The following is a 19,025-nucleotide window of genomic DNA, read 5'->3' on the forward strand; positions in this document are numbered from 1 at the left end:
GAGACTGAGGCAGGAGAATCACTTGAACCCAGGAGGTGGAGGTTGCAGTGAGCCGAGATCACGCCACTGCACTCCAGCCTGGGCAACTAGAGCGAAACTCCATCTCAAAAAAAGATTATTGCTGAGTACATTACTGTACCATACAATAATATATGAAAATGTTTGATCATCAGGAAAAAACCCGCATAATTAGATCTGGAAAGCTCCTCAGATGGATACATTAACCCTTAGCTAAAGGGACACAGAGGAAAAAGAAGGATGGAAATAAATTTGAAAAGTATGGTTAGGCAGGGCATGGTGGCCAGTAATCCCAGCATTTTGGGAGGCTGAGGCAGGCGGATCACCTGAGGTCAGGAGTTCAAGATCAGTCTGGCCAACATGGAGAAACCCCCATCTCTACTAAAAATACAAAATTTAGCTGGGTGCGGTGGGGCCTGTTTGTAATCCCAGCTACTCGGGCCTGGGAGGTGGAGGTTGCAGTGAGCCAAGTCCATGCCATGGGACTCCAGTCTGGGCCACAGAGTGAAACTATCTCAAAAAGATTAAAAAAAAAAATTGAAAAGAAGAAAGGTATGGTTGAAAGGAGGAAACTGGTTAAATTCATACCTAAAAGTCTCAAAAACGTGGCACTCCTCAAAAACTTGGGCTATTACAATTTCTAAGCAAAGTAGTTCTTACTAATGTGCTGGGCCCTGTCCTAGGCCTAATATATATAACTCAATTTGTTAAACCTAATAACCACTCTATACAGTGGATATTACACTCACCATTGCAGAAATAAGACAGATGCTGAGAGAAGCTGGCAATATGATAGCTTTGTAGCAATACCGCAATAATTTTTTAAAATAAATCATCCTTCTTTAAAGAAACAGTGAAAACTATAATCCATTATATAAAAACATTTAATGCTAAAATTTAAATGTTTATTTAAAATATTTTTAAGGTTTTATCAATTAAAGTCTAAGCTGCTATCACATGGAATCCAACGCACAAAAATAGGTCCCACCACTCTCTAAAGATATTACAAAAATAAGGTGTCCCGTAAGGTTTTTTTTTTTTTTGAGACGGAGTCTCATTCTGTTGCCCAGGCTGGAGTGAAGTGCAGTGGTGCAATCTTGGCTCACTGCAACCTCTGCCTCCCGGGTTCAAGCGATTCTTCTGCCTCAGCCTCCCATGTAGCTGGGATTGCAGGCGAGCACCACCATGCCCTGCTAATTTTTGTAATTTTAGTAGAGACAGGGTTTCACCATATTAGCCAGGCTGGTCTTGAACTCCTGACCTCGTGATCCACCTGCCTTGGCCTCCCAAAGTTCTGGGATTACAGGCGTGGGCCACCGCGCCCGGCCCCTATAAGTTACTCTTATAAACATGTAATAATTTCCCTAATGTTGCTAGCGCTAAAAAAAAAAAAAAAAAGGCTTGGAGCAAATGATCATTTAATGTTCTTACATAATAGATGAATTTACACTAACATTACATTTACGAATTTTAGTTAGAATATTAGGTTCTTCATTTATTTTCCATATCCATTTTAACAACAAATAAAGTATTCTTTTCCAGCTCATAATCAGTTGTCAAATTCAAATATAGGATTTAAATTTATGCAGAGGTTCTTTTGCTGCCATTGCTACAATTTCAGGTCAGAAAAGTACAAGTACCAGAGCAAAGGTAACAAGATGGCAAAGCAACACACTGGGAGTGAGGAGGCCCAGGTATAAACTCTATAGCAGCAAACAGCGTCTCCATGACCTCAGGGACTGATCCACCCTCTTCTCCCATACCTCCCAGCTTGCCTGCACCAGGCCCACTGGCTCCTCGCTGAGGATCTGACTCAGGGACTCTGGAATGGTCCTTGACTTGGGCTGGAATATGCTTTCCCTAAATATCCATACTGTTTACTCCCTCCCTAAGGGGAGTCCCAGTCTCCATGTTTTGACCCATTCTGAATACTCCAAGGAAACTGCACCTAACCCATCCTACCTCTCCCAATCCCCTTACAAAACTTTTTTTTTCGAGACAGAGTTTCAGTCTTGTTGCCCAGGCTGGAGTGCAATGACGCAATCTCGGCTCACTGCAACCTCTGCCTCCAGGTTCAAGCGATTCTCCTGCCTCAGTCTTCCAAGCACCTGGGATCACAGGCATGCACCACCACACCTGGTTAATTTTGTATTTTTAGTAGAGACTGGGTTTCTCCATGTTGGTCAGGCTGATCTCGAACTCCCGACCTCAGGCGATCCACCTGCCTCGGCCTCCCAAAATGCTGAGATTATAGGCATGAGTCACTGCACCCAGGCCTACCTGCGCTACTTTTAAAAATGGAATTTACCACTTAAAGTAGTAAATAATTGATTTGTTATGGTTAACTCATTTGTTACCCCTCCCCACCAGAAATGTTCAGTTCCATGGCAGACAGTTTATCAGCACTCAAACAGTGCCTGGAACACAGGCAAATACTCAATATACACATTTGTTAGATAAATGAATATCTCTGGTAACTCACTCTTAAGTATACTGCTAGCATTTAGTCTAAGACATTCTTCCTCATATTAAGGAAGTAGCATCTTACTTTTGTAATAATATTACATTTTACCAAGCAAAAGCTAACTTATCAAATTATCTTTTAGCAATTAATGGGACATTCACATAGTTGCTTCCTTTCCTGCTGATGTTATATATGTTAATAGATTGCCTGTGTTAGAGCATCCTTCCATTCCTATGATCAATCTTCTTTGGTCATGCTGGATTCTTATTTTTTAATATGCTATGCATTAAATATGATTTGCTAGCGCTTCACCTGGAATTTTTATATTGACATTCGAAAGTGAGACTGGCCGATGCTTGTGCTTTTCTTGCTCCTTCTTCTTAGAACTTTTAATATGTGAAATAACAAGCTTTCTATGCTCTGGAACAAGCGATATTATTTCTTCCTTGAAAGGCTAAAAATACTCAGTTAAGCTTTCTAGTCTTATTCTATTTAAGATGAATTTTTTTTTTTTGAGACGTAGTTTCATTCTTGTTGCCCAGGCTGGAGTGCAATAGCGTGATCTCAGCTCACCGCAACCTCCACCTCCCAGGTTCAAGTGATTCTCCTGCCTCAGCCTCACGAGTAGCTGGGATGACAGGCATGTGCCACCACACCCAGCTAAGTGTGTATTTTTAGTAGAGATGGGGTTTCTCCATGTTGGTCAGGGTGGTCTCGAACGCCTAACTTCAGGTGACCCGCCGCCTCGGCCTCCCAGAGTGCTGGGATTACAGGTGTGAGCCAGTGTGCCCAGTCAATTGATAAGTTTAACGCTTTCTTCCATGATTACTGTTCTATGTGGGTATTTTATCTTGAATGAATTTTGAAAATGTGCATTTTTTTCAAAACATTATGCTTCACTGAGATTTTCAAGTGGTTTCAAAATATTTTAAGCATATCATCTGCTCATTTCTTAAACTTTTTAATGTTCTTTTTCTTTAAACTATATTTTCTACACACTTCTCTATTTTGATTTTTCCAAGAACCAGATCTTGAATTTCTAAAACTTTTATCTTACTTGTCTTTTTCAATGTATTTTTCAACAAAGTTTGAGGTAAAACAGCATCAGCTATTCTTAAACTATGTCATTTCACTTTTCTTCTTTTTTTCCTTCCTCGTGCTACCTAGTCTAAGATCATTTCACTTTTCTTCTTTTTTTCCTTCCTCGTGCTACCTAGTCTAAGATCATTTCACTTTCTTCTATTTGTTGGCCTGTCCTTTGCACTTCACTTCATTTACTTCTCCCAAGTGGCCCAATCTACTTTGAGACTTTTTATGAGTTCCCCCAAAAATGTTAATATATAGCTATTTTTTTTTTTTTTTAAGAGTTGGAATCTCACTCTGTTGCTCAGGCTGGAGACTGGTGGCAGGTTTTCAGCTCACTGCAACCTCCGCCTCCCAGGTTCAAGTGATTCTCCTGCCTCAGCCTCCTGAGCAACTGGAACTACAGGCGCCCACCACCAGACCTGGCTCATTTTTGTATTTTTAGTAGAGACAGGGTTTCACCACGTTGGCCAGGCTGATCTTGAACTCCTTACCTCAAGTGATCCAGCCGTCTCAGCCTCCCAAAGTGCTAGGATTAAAGGCGTGGGCCACTGCACCCGGCCAGCTATGCATTTTATTTTATTTTATTTTATTTTTGAGACGGAGTCTTGCACTGTCACCCAGGCTGAGTGCAGTGGCACGATCTTGGCTCACTGCAAGCTCTGCCTCCCGGGTTCATGCCATTCTTCTACCTCAGCCTCCTGGTTAGCCTGGACTACAGGCACCCGCCACCTTGCCCGGCTAATTTTTTGTATTTTTTAGTAGAGATGGGGTTTCGCCGTGTTAGCCAGGATGGTCTCGATCTCCTGACCTCGTGATCCATCCACCTTGGCCTCCCAAAGTGCTGGGATTACAGGCGTGAATGCCCGGTCCAGCTATGCATTTTAAAGAAGACAGTTTTGTGCTACCTGTTCAGGCACAGGTCAGTGAGGTAACAACGCAGTAAAATGTTTTCAGCTTTAATAGGGATTTTTAAAATGAGTTAAGGAAGTTATGAGTTAAGGAATTATGAAAGTCAGACACTCCATTTTCTCGGAATCCTCTACCCCTGTAAAAAGGAGGGCTGATACAAAATATCACCCTGCCCTACTGAAATCTTGAAGTCCTATGTCTGTTCATCCATTATTCACAAAATAAAATCCTTTATGTTGTAAATAATCAATTATATGGTTGTTCAGTGCTAGTCCTGCTTAAGAATGCTTTCTGCCTGTTCTGCCTTCCAAAGGGCACACAAGCTCAAAAAGGGGATGGAGTGCAAAGTGCTACATCAGTCACATGAAAGTTATTAATAACACAAAATATTTTCATCAACATAAGCTACAAATTTGTGTTAAATTTTTCCATTTTTATTTTTTTTGAGACGGAGTCTTGCTCTGCCGCCCAGGCTGGAGTGCAGTGGCGCGATCTCGGCTCACTGCAAGCTCCGCCTCCCGGGTTCCCGCCATTCTCCTGCCTCAGCCTCCGGAGTAGCTGGGACTACAGGCGCCGCCACCTCGCCCGGCTAGTTTTTTTGTATTTTTAGTAGAGACGGGGTTTCACCGTGTTGGCCAGGATGGTCCCGATCTCCTGACCTCGTGATCTGCCCGTCTCGGCCTCCCAAAGTGCTGGGATTAAAGGCGTGAGCCACCGCGCCCGGCCTAAAATTTAAGCTAGATGGATATTTCATCTAATTTGAGTGTTATGAAAAGCAACTGAAAAATACTTAGATCCTTCCTTTCAAAACGGAATTTTATAATCGTACAAGATGATGACAATTACATTTACCAACAATGAACAATGAACCACTTTAAAAGAATGCTATTTGTCCTTAAATAATAAAATCTTCTTTATGTTTTTAAGGTCTCGTGAATCACACATTTCAGTATCCTACTAGCGGTTAATGATTATCAAGTTAGTAAAGAGTCACTAACTACAAGTAAGCAGAAACAACAAGAATGCAGAAACACACAAACACTTTTGTTATCGAGAGGGAAAGAAGAAATTCTTATGGGGTTTTATCTCCTAATCAATTGACTTTTTAAAACAAATGTCTAGCTCTCTTTTTCTCTTTAAAATCTAAAGAAGTTGACTGTTGAAAGCTATTTAATTTTATCTCTGTGCTCAAAAATGCCTGGAAAAAAATGAATGTGAAAGAACACTGTTATGGTTCAATTAAAGAATACAAAGGATTTCATAGGAAACACTAAAGCAGAAGATGATTCCTAAAAAATGAAATATAATAAACAAAAGTCTGGGGTCATTTACTCTGAAATCGACAACCAAATGCCCTGTCGACTTTTCCACAATGCTGCTGTTTCCAACACAACAGCGCCACCAAGTGGTGCAACATGCTAACAGATTTCACTACAACATTCTCTCACAGTTCCAAATTGAGTGAAGGAAGAGGTCCAGTCAGAAAAGTTCTTACAAAAAGTCCAGCAAACTCTCCTAAAAGCTAGATCCGGAAAAGCTGTTCAAGAATTAAGCGCAGCACTTCACCTCTGAAGAGTATTCTGTTTACATTCATCTAAAGAGCCAACACTTGGCTAAAACAATACCAAGTGCATCTATACTTGAAACACAAGGAAAGAAGAGATTCTTACATACTTCCCATGATACTGACTGACTTTAAATTTTGGCTTAGGTGAGGGGCCTTCTGGGGTGCTGGAATGTCATATATCTTGATCTGAGTGATGGACACATATGTATACTTTAGATAGAAACAACTCAGGAAGAATAACTAGTGGATGCTGGGTTTAATGCCTAGGTGAAGGGATGATCTGTGCAGCAAACCACCACGGTACATGTTTACCTATGTAACAAACCTGCACATCCTGCACATGTACTCCTGAACTTAAACTTTAAAAGTTTAAGAAAAAAAAGATATAAACACTTAAAGTGAAATCTCAATTACTTGTGTGTATAGCTATGTTATAAATTACCTATAAAATAAAATGCAAATATCTAAGGGGATTTCTACATCTCAGTGGAGTCCAAATGAATGGGCTAAGAGAGGCTGGGCACAGAGGCTCCCAGTACTTTGGGAGGCCAAGGTGGGTGGATCATTTGAGGTCAGGAGTTTATGATCAGCCTGGCCAACATGGTGAAACCCTGTCTCTACTAAAAAAAAAAATACAAAAATTAGCCAGGAGTGGTGGTACATGCCTGTAGTCCCAGCTACCTGGGGGGCTGAGGCAGGAGAACCTCTTAAGCCCAGGAGGTGGAGGTTGCAGTGAGCCAAGACCACACCACTGCACTCCAGCCTGGGTGATAAAGCAAGACTCCGTCTCAAAAAAAAAAAAAAAAAAAAAAAAAAGACTAAAGGATATAATGATAGGTTTTTGAGATTTTTTCATCATTATTTAATGAAGGAAGAATGCAACTGAAAGTTAAAAAACTGCTTCAGATCAAACCTTTAAGAACTGTAAAGATGAACTACATCAAACTTTAAAAACTGTGCTGCAGGCCGGGCGCGGTGGCTCAAGCCTGTAATCCCAGCACTTTGGGAGGCCGAGACGGGCGGATCACGAGGTCAGGAGATCGAGACCATCCTGGCTAACACGGTGAAACCCCGTCTCTACTAAAAAATACAAAAAACTAGCCGGGCGACGAGGCAGGCTGCCTGTAGTCCCAGCTACTCGGGAGGCTGAGACAGGAGAATGGCGTGAACCCAGGAGGCGGAGCTTGCAGTGAGCTGAGCTCCGGCCACTGCACTCCAGCCTGGGCGACAGAGCGAGACTCCGTCTCAAAAAAAAAAACAAAAACAAACAAACAAAAAAAAACTGTGCTGCAAATTATACTACCAAGCAAGTGAAAAGACAACTGAAGATGGGAGAAAATACTTCCAAATTACATACTGATAAGAGATGTGTGCCCAGAATACATAAAGAACTCTTACAGCTCATTCATAAGAGGACAAATACAATTTTAAAGGGGCAAAGGCTGTGAATAGATACTCAGAAGATATGCAAATAGCCACTAAGCACATGAAAAGATGCTCCACGTCATATGTCATTAGGGAAATATAGTCATCCCTAGGTATCCGTAAGGGACTGGTTCCAGGAACTGCTACCCCCACCCAAAAGATACCAAATTACTTATAATGCCTAACACAATGTAAATGCTATATAAATAGTTGTTATGCTGTGTTTATTTTTTAAATTTTCTTAGAGACAGAGTCTCACTCTGTCACCCAGGCTGGAGTGCAGTGGTGAGATCAGAGCACACAAACTTCAAATTCCTGGGCTCAACTGATCCTCCCACTTTAGCCTCCCAAGTAGATGGGACTACAGGCACATGCCACTATGCCTGGCTTATTTTATTTTTTATAGAGGATGGGGTCTCACTATGTTGTCTAGGCTGATCTCAAACTCCTGGCTTCAAGCCATCCTCCTGCCTTGGTCTCCAAAAGTGTTGGTCTTACAGGAGGGAGGAAAGAGCATGCCACAGAGGACGAGCATCTGACTAAAGGAGGCCCAAACAGGCTGGGTGGGTATGGGTGCAGGACTAGGCCAGGATGCCAAAAGGTGATAGCATTTCCTTGCCCCCTCTCCCAAAGTGTTCCAGCCTGCCCCAAATGCCAAAGACGCGAAGTAACTTGCTACCTCTAATACCATTTCACTGTCTACCCAGGAGAATATTCGAGCCTGCTTACTCTACACTCAACTCTCTTTACTCCCCTTATCTCCCCGTTTGAGGGCTATCAGTCATCACTATCACTCAAAGGATAGAGAAAGCTGTGGGAATATATGGGTTCTGGAAGAATCAGAAATGGGATGACAGGGAATTGATTGGCACTTGATTATCATCTTTCTACTCCACGCTCCCTAGGGATCAAGCCGTCCCCCTCAGGGATAAGCCAAATCCTGCAGGTAGGGTAGAAATCTACCTGGGAGAGAAGGACAAAAGAAGACCTTCAAAATGAAAGGCTTTTCTGATCAATAAAAACATACAGCCAACCAGGAAATGTCAACCTGGTCCAAGTCCCTCCCTATTACCTCATTTTACAGATCTGTAAACAGAGGCCTTGGCTTTCCAAATCCCACAGTAATGAACTTCAAAAAGATTGAGACAGTTTTATTTAAACACTGGAAAGACTATACAGAGTACTATTAACATGAGAAATGATTATAGATTTTGATACAATTCAATTGATTAAAATCTACATAAAATACAAAAATGTGCCAGGCATGGTGGCACATGCCTATAATACTAGCTACTCAGGAGGCAGAAGCAGGAGGATCACTTGAGGCCAGGAGTTCAAGAGCAGCCTGGGCAACATAGCAAGACCCTGTCTCTTAAAAAATAAATAAATAGAAATGTAAAGAGTAACAGTCAAAGCTAGGTATAAATTACATCCTTCAAAAGACTGTCCTCTACCAGCCAAATCATGAGTATTTCTTTTATTGTTTTCAACAAGATAACTTACTAGAGGAATATTATTAACACAAGTCTACTGACTGAAAACAAATCCCTGTGAGTACTTCTGTAGTAAGGGCCACAATGTTACCCCAATGCTTCACATGCTTCCCTACATTTTCTAAATGCTCTTGCTGTCCTAGACAATAGGCTAAGAATAAAAATGACATGGCACTTCTTGTCCAAAGTATCGAGGACTAAGCTGAGTTCACACGCTTGCCTCCCATGCCATGGCCACCTAGAAGCCATGCTAGTGATGTAGATGAAAGTAGTCTGGATCCTTGAGTCACCTCCTGAAAGGGTACTCTAGGGAGCCCACCAAACCCAGAGGACTTCAAGAACCTCAGATTTCAGGTTTGTAACATCCCTAGCCTATCCTGGCTTGTCTGTCTTCTCAGGAAAAGTAACGCCCCACACCAATAAAGCTGAAAATAGTTTCTCAGTTATAGGAAGCTAGAATGATATTAATGTAAGAAAACATGTACTTCAAAAAAAAAGTCTGACTGAAGCCACCCAATCTGTCCAGATTTGCTTCAAGGTAAATTACAGCAGGATGAGCAAGTGAAAAGAAAAGGGAAAGCTGGCCCAAACAGGGCAGATCTTCAAATATGCAATCAACATGCTTCTTTCAATGACAAACACATATTGTTTCTCTATAGTTTGACCACTTATCCTCAAGTTCTATCTTTCAGTGATAAACCCATATTCCTGACATACAACAAAAGCTTAGCATCTGGAAAGGCAGGGCAAAGACTGAGCAAAAGCTCCAGGAGGAAATGCAACGCCCATGCAGAACAGAGAAATGGCCCCCAAAGCAACCAGCATCAGAAACCACAGCAAAAATCTGTCCTTAAAAAGGAAACCTGTTGGCCGGGCGCGGTGGCTCACGCCTGTAATCTCAGCACTTTGGGAGGCCGAGGCGGGCGGATCACCAGGTCAGGAGATCGAGACCATCCTGGCTAACACGGTGAAACCCCGTCTCTACTAAAAATACAAAAAGATTAACAGGGCGTAGTGGTGGGCACCTGTAGTGTCAGCTACTCGGGAGGCTGAGGCAGGAAAATGGCATGAACCCAGGACGCAGAGCTTGCAGTGAGCCAACATGGGGCCACTGCACTCCAGCCTGGGTGACAGAGCGAGACTCCGTCTCAACAAAAAAAAAAAAAGAAAGAAACCTGTTAATAACAAAGCTGAGCAAATCTAACTCACGATATGTAATAAAAAGAGGGTAGGTACAGCATCAATGCAAAGGCACTGTCAATTTTTTTAAATTAAAAACATTAGAAAGAAAAGAACAAACTCCTCAAAACCTACCAAACAAAATTCTCCAGAAACATACTGCCATGAAATATATGAAAATTCTGGCCAGTTTTCCACGCGTTTTTAAAAAAATTGAATGAACTGAAACAAGAAATGAGAAAAAGAGTAGTAGAGGGAAAAGACTTTGCAGAATGCTGAGTAAGAAAAAGACGACACTGAAAAAAGTGATAGGTAAGAATAAAATAGCCAGAAAACAAGCAAAGCACAGTTATGCATCACTGGGGTACCTAAAAAAGAAAGCCAAAACAAGAGAACAGAACTAGTATTTAAATATATTTGAGGAAAAATAAAATAAAATAAAATTCCCTGAATTTTTCAATATGAAAATGGAAACGGCATGAAGAAGGAACCAGAAGGATCAACACCAAGAACGATCTATCCTAGAAAAGTTACTGGATTTACTTGATTAATTAGAGAAAAAATTACTTGGGCAGTCATTTAAATGACCAATTCAATTTTAAGAGAGGAAAAAAAAAGGCCAGCTGGCCTAGATTTCAACACAGTAATGGCAAATGCCAAATGACTACTGAGTGACACCTACACGATATTTAGGGTTAAAAGGTATGAGCTATGGATCCTCCACTATAACCAGTCAAGCAGCCATTCAAGTAACATAGCCCCAATTCTGAACATAGAGAAATTCAAGGCATATTTTTTCCCCAACAACACTTTTTGAGAAAATTATTAGAAATGAACTTCAGGCCAGGCACTGTGGCTCACACCTGTAATCCCAGCACTTTGGGAGGCTGAGGTGGGCGGATCACCTGAGGTCAGGGGTTCGAGACCAGCCTGGCCAACATAATGAAACCCTGTCTCGGCCGGGCGCGGTGGCTCAAGCCTGTAATCCCAGCACTTTGGGAGGCCGAGACGGGCGGATCACAAGGTCAGGAGATCGAGACCACCCTGGCTAATACGCTGAAACCCCGTCTCTACTAAAGAATACAAAAAACTAGCCGGGCGACGAGGCGGGTGCCTGTAGTCCCAGCTACTTGGGAGGCGGAGGCAGGAGAATGGCGTAAACCTGGGAGGTGGAGCTTGCAGTGAGCTGAGATCCAGCCACCGCACTCCAGCCTGGGCGACAGAGCCAGACTCCGTCTCAAAAAAAAAAAAAAAAAAAAAAAAAAGAAACCCTGTCTCTACTAAAAATACAAAAATTATCTGGGCGTGGTGGTAGGCGCCTGTAATTCCAGCTACTCAGGAGGCTGAGGCAGGAGAATCGCTTGAACTGGAGGTAAAGGTTGCAGTGCACCAAGATCACGCCACTGCACTCCAGCATGGGCAATAGAGCAAAACTCAGTCTCAAAAAAAAAAAAAACAACAACGAAAATGAACTTTAGCAAATAAAGGCATTACAGCAAGAAATTTTAATATAAATGTTTTATTCCCTATCAGGATATGTCATCAACATAAAAATAAGTGAGGGGGGCTGGAAAAGCAGACAGGAAGTCAGGTGTGCTGCTTCCCTACTTGTAATGCTGAAAGTTAAATATCACTCAAATACAAGAATAAGTACATTTAAGAGTAAAAAGGAAAATACTAAGGAAGAAAACATTATTAACTAATATCAGATGAGTGACTAAAGAGAATAAGAAAAGAAGACACCACAAACTAATTTTACCAATGCTCATGGTAGAAAACAAGAGACTGTCTAATCACTAAGCAAACTTACAATCATAAAGTACTAAAATAATAATGCAAACCTTCCTAAAAACAAGAAACACACACTCATGCACGCACACTAAATTAAAAAATATAAAAGACCACACAATGAAAGTCTTTTAGGAATTAAACCAAAAAGGAAAATATTATAGAACTCAAGCCAATCATAAATAGCCTAAATTATTTTCATTAAAAGAAACGTGTTTTCAGAATATGTCTGAGAGTAAAATTCAATTCAATTGTACATAAAAGAGACTCAACTAAAATAAAATGATTCTGAAAGGCGGAATATAAAACAAAGGGCACAGGTATACCAAACAAAACGCAAATAAAAAGAAAGCAGCGGTCAGGTGCGGTGGCTCACATTTGTAATCCCAGCACTTTGGGAGACCAAAGCAAGTGAATCACTTGCGGTCAGGAGTTCAAGACCTGCCTGGTTAACATGGTGAAACCCCGTTTCTACTAAAAATACAAAAAATTACCCGAGCGTGGTGGTGGTGCACGCATGAAACCCCAGTTACATGGAGGCTTAGGTGCGAGAATCACTTGGACCCAGGAAGTGGAGGTTGCAGTGAACAGAGATCACACCACTGCACTCCAGCTTGGGTGACAGAGTGAGACTCCACCTCAAAAAAAAAAAAAAAGGCAGCAATCATAATCATTAATATCAGATGAGTCGGAATTCAGGCCAAAAGGCATTAAATAAGACCAAGAAGAACAATTTATAATGATAAAAAAAGTATGTAATTAACAATTAAGTTTTATATATACAACAAATAACACAACAGTAATATACAGAAAGCTGGAATCACAGTAGCTATTAGGAGAAAGGCAACACATCAGGAGTCACAGTCTTGACTCCACCTCTCAGGCCATGACCTCTGGTCAAATGGCCAAAAATGTAAGAAAACAGATCTGAATCATTATTTAATCATGTAAACCTGATCAGTACATTTACTGACTATATAATTAGAGACAAAGTAAACTTTAAAACTTCCAAAAAAAAAATAAAAATAGACAGTATTCTCTAATCAAAAAGCAATAAAAATATAAATTATTGACAAAGCCACAAAACGAAAAAAAAGCCCCTCTACTTGGAAATTTTGAAACTCGTTGGGTCACAAAGGAAATAAAACTAAAATTACCACATGTTAGAACTAACAGATGGCCGGGAACAGTGGCTCAAGCTTGTAATCCCTGCACTTTGGGAAGCCAAAGCAGGAGGAGCTGCTTGAACCCAGGAGTTCAAGACTAGCCTGGTCAATATAGTAAGACCCCGACTCTACCAATAATAATAATAATAATAATAATAATAATTTAATGTAAAAATTAGCCAGATATGGTGGTTCATGCCTGTGGTTCCGGCTACTTGGGAGGCTAATGTGAGAGGATTGTTTCAGCCTGGGAGGTTGAGGCTGCAGTGAGCCGTGATCTCACCACTGCACTCCAGTCTAGGCAACACAGCAAAACCCTGTCTCTAAAAAAAGAACCAAGAGACATGGCTTAAACTATGCTCAATGGACAACTCATATGCGAAGTGCCAGAAAATAAACAAAATAAATGGAAGAAACCCAAAAGAAGAAATTAATAAAGAATAAAACCAAAAATAACAGTAAGAAAATCATTACAGAGAATAAATAATAAATCTAAAAGCTGAGTTTTTTTGGTAGGAAAAAACTAGGTAAACCACTAGCTAACATAATCATGAGGAGAAAAGAGGAAGTACAAATTCAAACATGGCACTGTTTGTAATGGCAAGACTGGAAAGTCTGAAACGGTTAAATATAGTACATTCATCAAAAGAAACACTGCAACTTTAAAATAACGAACAAGGGAAATCTTTATGTCTTGAGATGAAAAGATATGTATCAGTTACACACTGTGTTAAAAACAGGGAATAAGAATCTATAATTGTATTTTCTTGTATATGCAAAAGAATCTTTGGGAGAACATATAAGCATCAACATACTGATTTCCTACTGAAAGGAGTGGAAACTGGGCAGATGGGAAGGCAAGAATAAGGATACTTTTCATCATATAACGTTTTCTACTTCTGGATTTTGAGCTATAGGGCTGTATCACTTATTATTTAAAACTGCATATGACCAAGATTAATTCATCAAATATTTTAAGGTTGGACTATATGCCAAACACTATACTTGGTGTTGGAGATGCAGAAAATGAAAAGATGGAGTCCTCTTTCCTAAAGAGTGATAGTTTCAAGCCTGGCAGAGAGACAGGAAGCAAACCAACATGAAGTGCTATAAAGAACATCTCTATCTACACAAAGGAAAAAAGGAAAGCTCTTCATAGAGGATAGCTCTTGTTAAAGACTTAAAGGTGAGTCAAAGATTTCCAGTGGAAACATAAAGGACATCCCAGATAAAAGCAGAAAGCAGCGGCAAAGGCATGGGAGTAGAAAGAGCAAACGGTATTCGAGAAACCATTATAGATCAAGATTCGGCAGGAGGAAGAATGGCTAGAATTAAGACTGAAGAAGCTGAAAACCAGCTAGCTAAGAAAGGGCATTACATATCATGTTGCCTAATTTTATCACCTTTTATATGACAGGTATTGCGCTATGTGCTGGGTATAAAGCAGTAAACATGGCCTCCTTCCTGCAGTTTACAGTCTAGAGGACAATGTCAAAAAATTTAAGAAAGAGGTTTGGCTGGGCACGGTGGCTCACACATGTAATCCCAGCACTTTCGGAGGCCAAGGCGGGCGGATCACAAAGTCAGGAGTTTAAGATCAGCCTGGCCAACAGAGTGAAACCCCATCTCTACTAAAAATACAAAAATTAGCCGGGCATGGTGGCGGGAGCCCATAGTCCCAGCTACTTGGGAGGCTGAGGGAGCAGAATCGCTTGAACCCTGGAGTCAGAGGTTGCAGTGAGCTGAGATTGCATCTCTGCACTCCAGCCTGGGCGACAAGCGAGACTCTGTATCAACAACAACAAAAAAAAGAGGCTTTACCAAGAGTTTCCAAGAGTTTGATGCCATGACCTTTCCTATCTCTGTCTCTCTGCACATACTGTGTTGCCTCTGTCAGCAATGCTCTCCCTACATTCCCAATCCCCACCCATCCCTCATCTAGTCCGTCCTTCTCAGGCCTCAGATTAAATGACCCTTGTTCCAGGCAGTCGTCTCTGACTCCTCAGACTCAATCAGTCAGTTCCACTTGGCTCTATGCTTCAAAGCATGCTGCCCTTCTTCTTGACAACGGCACTTAGAATTACTCCTGTGTTTGCCTCTCCAAACTGTAAGCTGTATGAATACAAGAACTAAGATGATCTTGTTCACCCCTGTACTGTATCTCCAGCATGGATCACAATACACAGCAGATGCTTAATGAATTATTTAATGAATGATTAAATTTTAGAATAATATAACAATCTTTCCTGATTATCAGGCTGATTATAATATACTTAATTGTATTTATATACCACAAGGATATAAGACTATGAGATCTATTCCTCATGGCTCTAGAATACTTGCATCTTTTTTTAATACTTATGATAAACTGTCACTTCATTCCACCCTTTTTCTGAGATGGAATCTCACGCTGTCGCCGAGGCTGGAGCGCAATAGCATGATCTTGGCTCACTGCAACCTCTGTCTCCTGGGTTCAACCGGTTCTCCTGCCATGGCCTCATGAGAAGCTGAGTACGGGCATGCACCACCACACCCTGCTAATTTTGTATTTTAGTAGAGATGGGGTTTCACCATGTTGGTCAGGCAGGTCTTGAACTCCTGACCTCAGGTGATCCACCAGCCTCAGCCTCCCAAAGTGCTGGGATTACAGGCCTGAGCTACTGTGCCTGGCCTGAAGTACGTAATTTTACATTATAAAAATATTCATCCATATGACTTCTTCAATTACATAATTCTTAATTATCTACTCACTACATTAACACATTCCCTCTCCCTTGCCCCACTAAAATGAATTAATAATGCTAACAGGAGATTAAAAACTGATATGAAAGAAAAAAGGCAAGTAGTGATTTGGTTTCACTGAGAAATCTTACCATTATCAAGAGATCATGGGCCTCCATCAATGAATGAACCTCATTAAAATTCTGCTGAAGAAACCTTCAATGAAATCTCTCAGAATCCTTATCTTGTGGGGAGAGTATCTGTCTTAGCTACATCATATGTAATCATTTTAATAGTTAACAAAATTATTTAATTATTTATTGTTGAATAAACAGAAATAGATCTCCTCCAGGATTCTAAGGTCAACAGTCTATAAGTGGTCCTGAAATGTTCAGGTAAGTAGAAAATTTAATTTAGTGTAATATAATGCATCAGAATTATCTAAAAGCATTGTGCAACTGAGTATGTGTCTTGAATTACTAGCAACATAATCATTAGTGTGATTTCCAACTCTATCCAATGAGTCTCTAGGCAGGCTATCATATCTCTGAACTATTATAATTACCTAAATAACTTGAAATTTTTCATTTAAACATAAATCTAAGAACTAGATATATCACATTAGCCTGATCTTTGCACAAACTAAAAACTCTCCAAAAAAATTATGTTCCATTTATTGCTTTTTCTTCAGATGCAAAAATACAAAACAAGTGCTTCTAGCAATTCTTATTCTTCTTAAGCTACTCTTAAACATTTTCTCTTAAAATAATGAGATATCAGAAGAAATATCCCCATCAGAGCTAACAAGCAGTGAACAAAAATTAATGGGAAACAAGTTCTAAAAAATACGCTAATAATGCTAATGACCTACAGAGTGAGTAAAATCAAAAGCAGTATTTTTAAAGAGATAAGAATTTTGATCTTACAACCAGCACTACAGAGTAAAAACGCTAATACATTTCTCTTTTATAACACTTACCTTTGTCTAGGAACTATGAAGAGTGCCCGTACCAACTTCTTCCTGTTTGCCTTTGTGTTCATGTTCATGCAAAAATCCATTGCTGCCTATTGGGAAAAAGCAAACTTTTTCTTTAAAAACCTCTATTTAGTTACAGAAAGCAGAAATCCTGCCTACTATGATATCTTTATTTGCTGTTAAACATTTCAAAATGGTTTTAAGAAACTAGTATTGTTAGTATCAGGAAAGTTTCCTGATAGAGCTCAAAAGTAGCAAGAATAGTTACCAAGAGCCAAGAAAATTACTAACGCTAATAAGGATAACCAAAAAGCAGTAAAGGTGAATGAGGAAAGAGAAAGAGACAGGCACAAATTATACCCAAGAAGATGTAAGAATAACAAGTGTGCCCCCACATTCACTAAAAAAGTTCAGTGTTGACAGTCAGATTTGGTAATGTTAGGGTTTACAAAACAATACCCCAAAATATGGCTCTTTGGATGCTGAGTACTTCATTCGAACTAAGAAAATTGGAAAGCCTGATAAGTGGCCTCAACCAAGGTCTCTGACCATCCCTTGTTTCTCTTCCCAAGTAGAGGAAATGGCACTCTCTCTCTCCAAGATACCTTAACTGACAGAGGAGAATTCTTCCAAAAGAAACTCAACTGTCTTCAATCCCCTGTCTAAAATTTCATAAAACAGGGAATTTATCTAGATGACCATCACCACTTGGACAGACTCTTTTCTGAGACAAGGTCTCACTCTGTCGCCCAGGCTGGGGTGCAGTGGCGCAATCATGGCTCACTACAGCCTTGCTCTCCCAGGCTCAAGTGATCCTCCTGCCTCAGCTCCCAGCCAAGTAGCTGAGACTATAGGCATATGTACTTAAGGGTGAAACATAATAAACATCGCTCCTTGGCTGGGCATGGTGGCTCACGCCTGTAATTCTAGCACTCTGGAAGGCCGAGGCAGGCAGATCACCTGAGGTCAGGAGTTCGAGACCAGCCTGGCCAACATAGCAAAACCCCATGTCTACTAAAAATACAAAAAATTAGCCGGGCGTGGTGGCGGGCACCTGTAGTCCCAGCTACTCGGGAGGCTGAGGCAGGAGAATGGCATGAACCCAGGAGGCAGAGCTTGCAGTGAGCTGAGATCACGCCACTACACTCTAGCCTAGGCGACAGAGCAAGACTCCGTCTCAAAAAAAGAAAAAAATACAAAAATTAGCTGGGCGTGGTGGTATACGCCTGTAGTCCCAGCTACTCAGGAGGCTGAGGCAGAAAAATTGCTTGAACCTGGGAGACAGAGGTTGCAGTGAGCCAAGATCATGCCACTGCACTTCAGCCTGGGCAACAGAGCAAGACTCCGTCTCAAAAAAAAAAAAAAAAAAAAAAAAAAACCAAAAAAACCTCATTTTTATGGACTCAACAAGGAGACTCTTAAGTGAAAGTGGCACTGTTTTTTAAATCACAAATGCATGGTGAAAGTATAATGGTACTGGTATAATTTGGTACCACTACCTTGAATTATGATAAAATGCTAGTAGCTCTACCCACCATCACTTTTGCAAATGTCAAAACAGTAAAAAAGAAAGAAAAAAAAAATCAGCCTGGTGCGGTGGCTCATGCCTATAATCTGAGCACTTTGGGAGGCAAAGGCAGGAGGATCACAAGGTCAGGAATTCGAGACCAGCCTGGCCAATATAATGAAACCCAGTCTCTACTAAAAATATAAAAATATTAGCAGGGCACGGTGGCGCATGCCTGTAATCCCAGCTACTCGGGAAGCTGAGGCAGGAGACTTGCTTGAACCTGGGAGGTTGAGGTTGCAGTGAGCCGAGACACACCACTGCACTCCAGTCTAGGCGACACAGTGAGACTCCATCTCAAAAAAAACCAACCAAACAAACAAAAAAACCCTCATTTTTATGGACTTAACAAGGAGACTCTTAAGTGAAAGTGGCACTGTTTTTTTATTTTTTTTAAATTTTTTTTGGAGACAGAGTCTCGCTCTGTCACCCAGGCTGGAGTGCAGTGGCCGGATCTCAGCTCACTGCAAGCTCTGCCTCCCGGGTTTATGCCATTCTCCTGCCTCAGCCTCCCAAGTAGCTGGGACTACAGGTGCCCGCCACCTCGCCCGGCTAGTTTTTTGTATTTTTTTTTTTTTTTAGTAGAGACGGGGTTTCACTGTGTTAGCCAGGATGGTCTCGATCTCCTGACCTCGTGATCCACCCATCTCGGCCTCCCAAAGTGCT

The 19,025-nt window shown here is 41.0% G+C and overlaps 1 protein-coding gene across 2 annotated transcripts in view; it reads right to left on the minus strand.

The window, feature by feature from the left end:
• UPF2 (UPF2 regulator of nonsense mediated mRNA decay) overlaps positions 1-19,025 on the minus strand; it is a 132,205-nt gene that overhangs the window by 67,105 nt on the left and 46,075 nt on the right. For both annotated transcript variants that reach the window (XM_010366573.2, XM_010366572.2), the window contains exon 8: positions 16,796-16,881. In XM_010366573.2, coding sequence (XP_010364875.1) covers positions 16,796-16,881 — 86 coding nt within the window. The remainder of the gene's footprint in view (positions 1-16,795; positions 16,882-19,025) is intronic.

Source organism: Rhinopithecus roxellana, chromosome 11, assembly GCF_007565055.1.
Source record: "Rhinopithecus roxellana isolate Shanxi Qingling chromosome 11, ASM756505v1, whole genome shotgun sequence".
NCBI classification, from domain to species: domain Eukaryota; kingdom Metazoa; phylum Chordata; class Mammalia; order Primates; family Cercopithecidae; genus Rhinopithecus; species Rhinopithecus roxellana.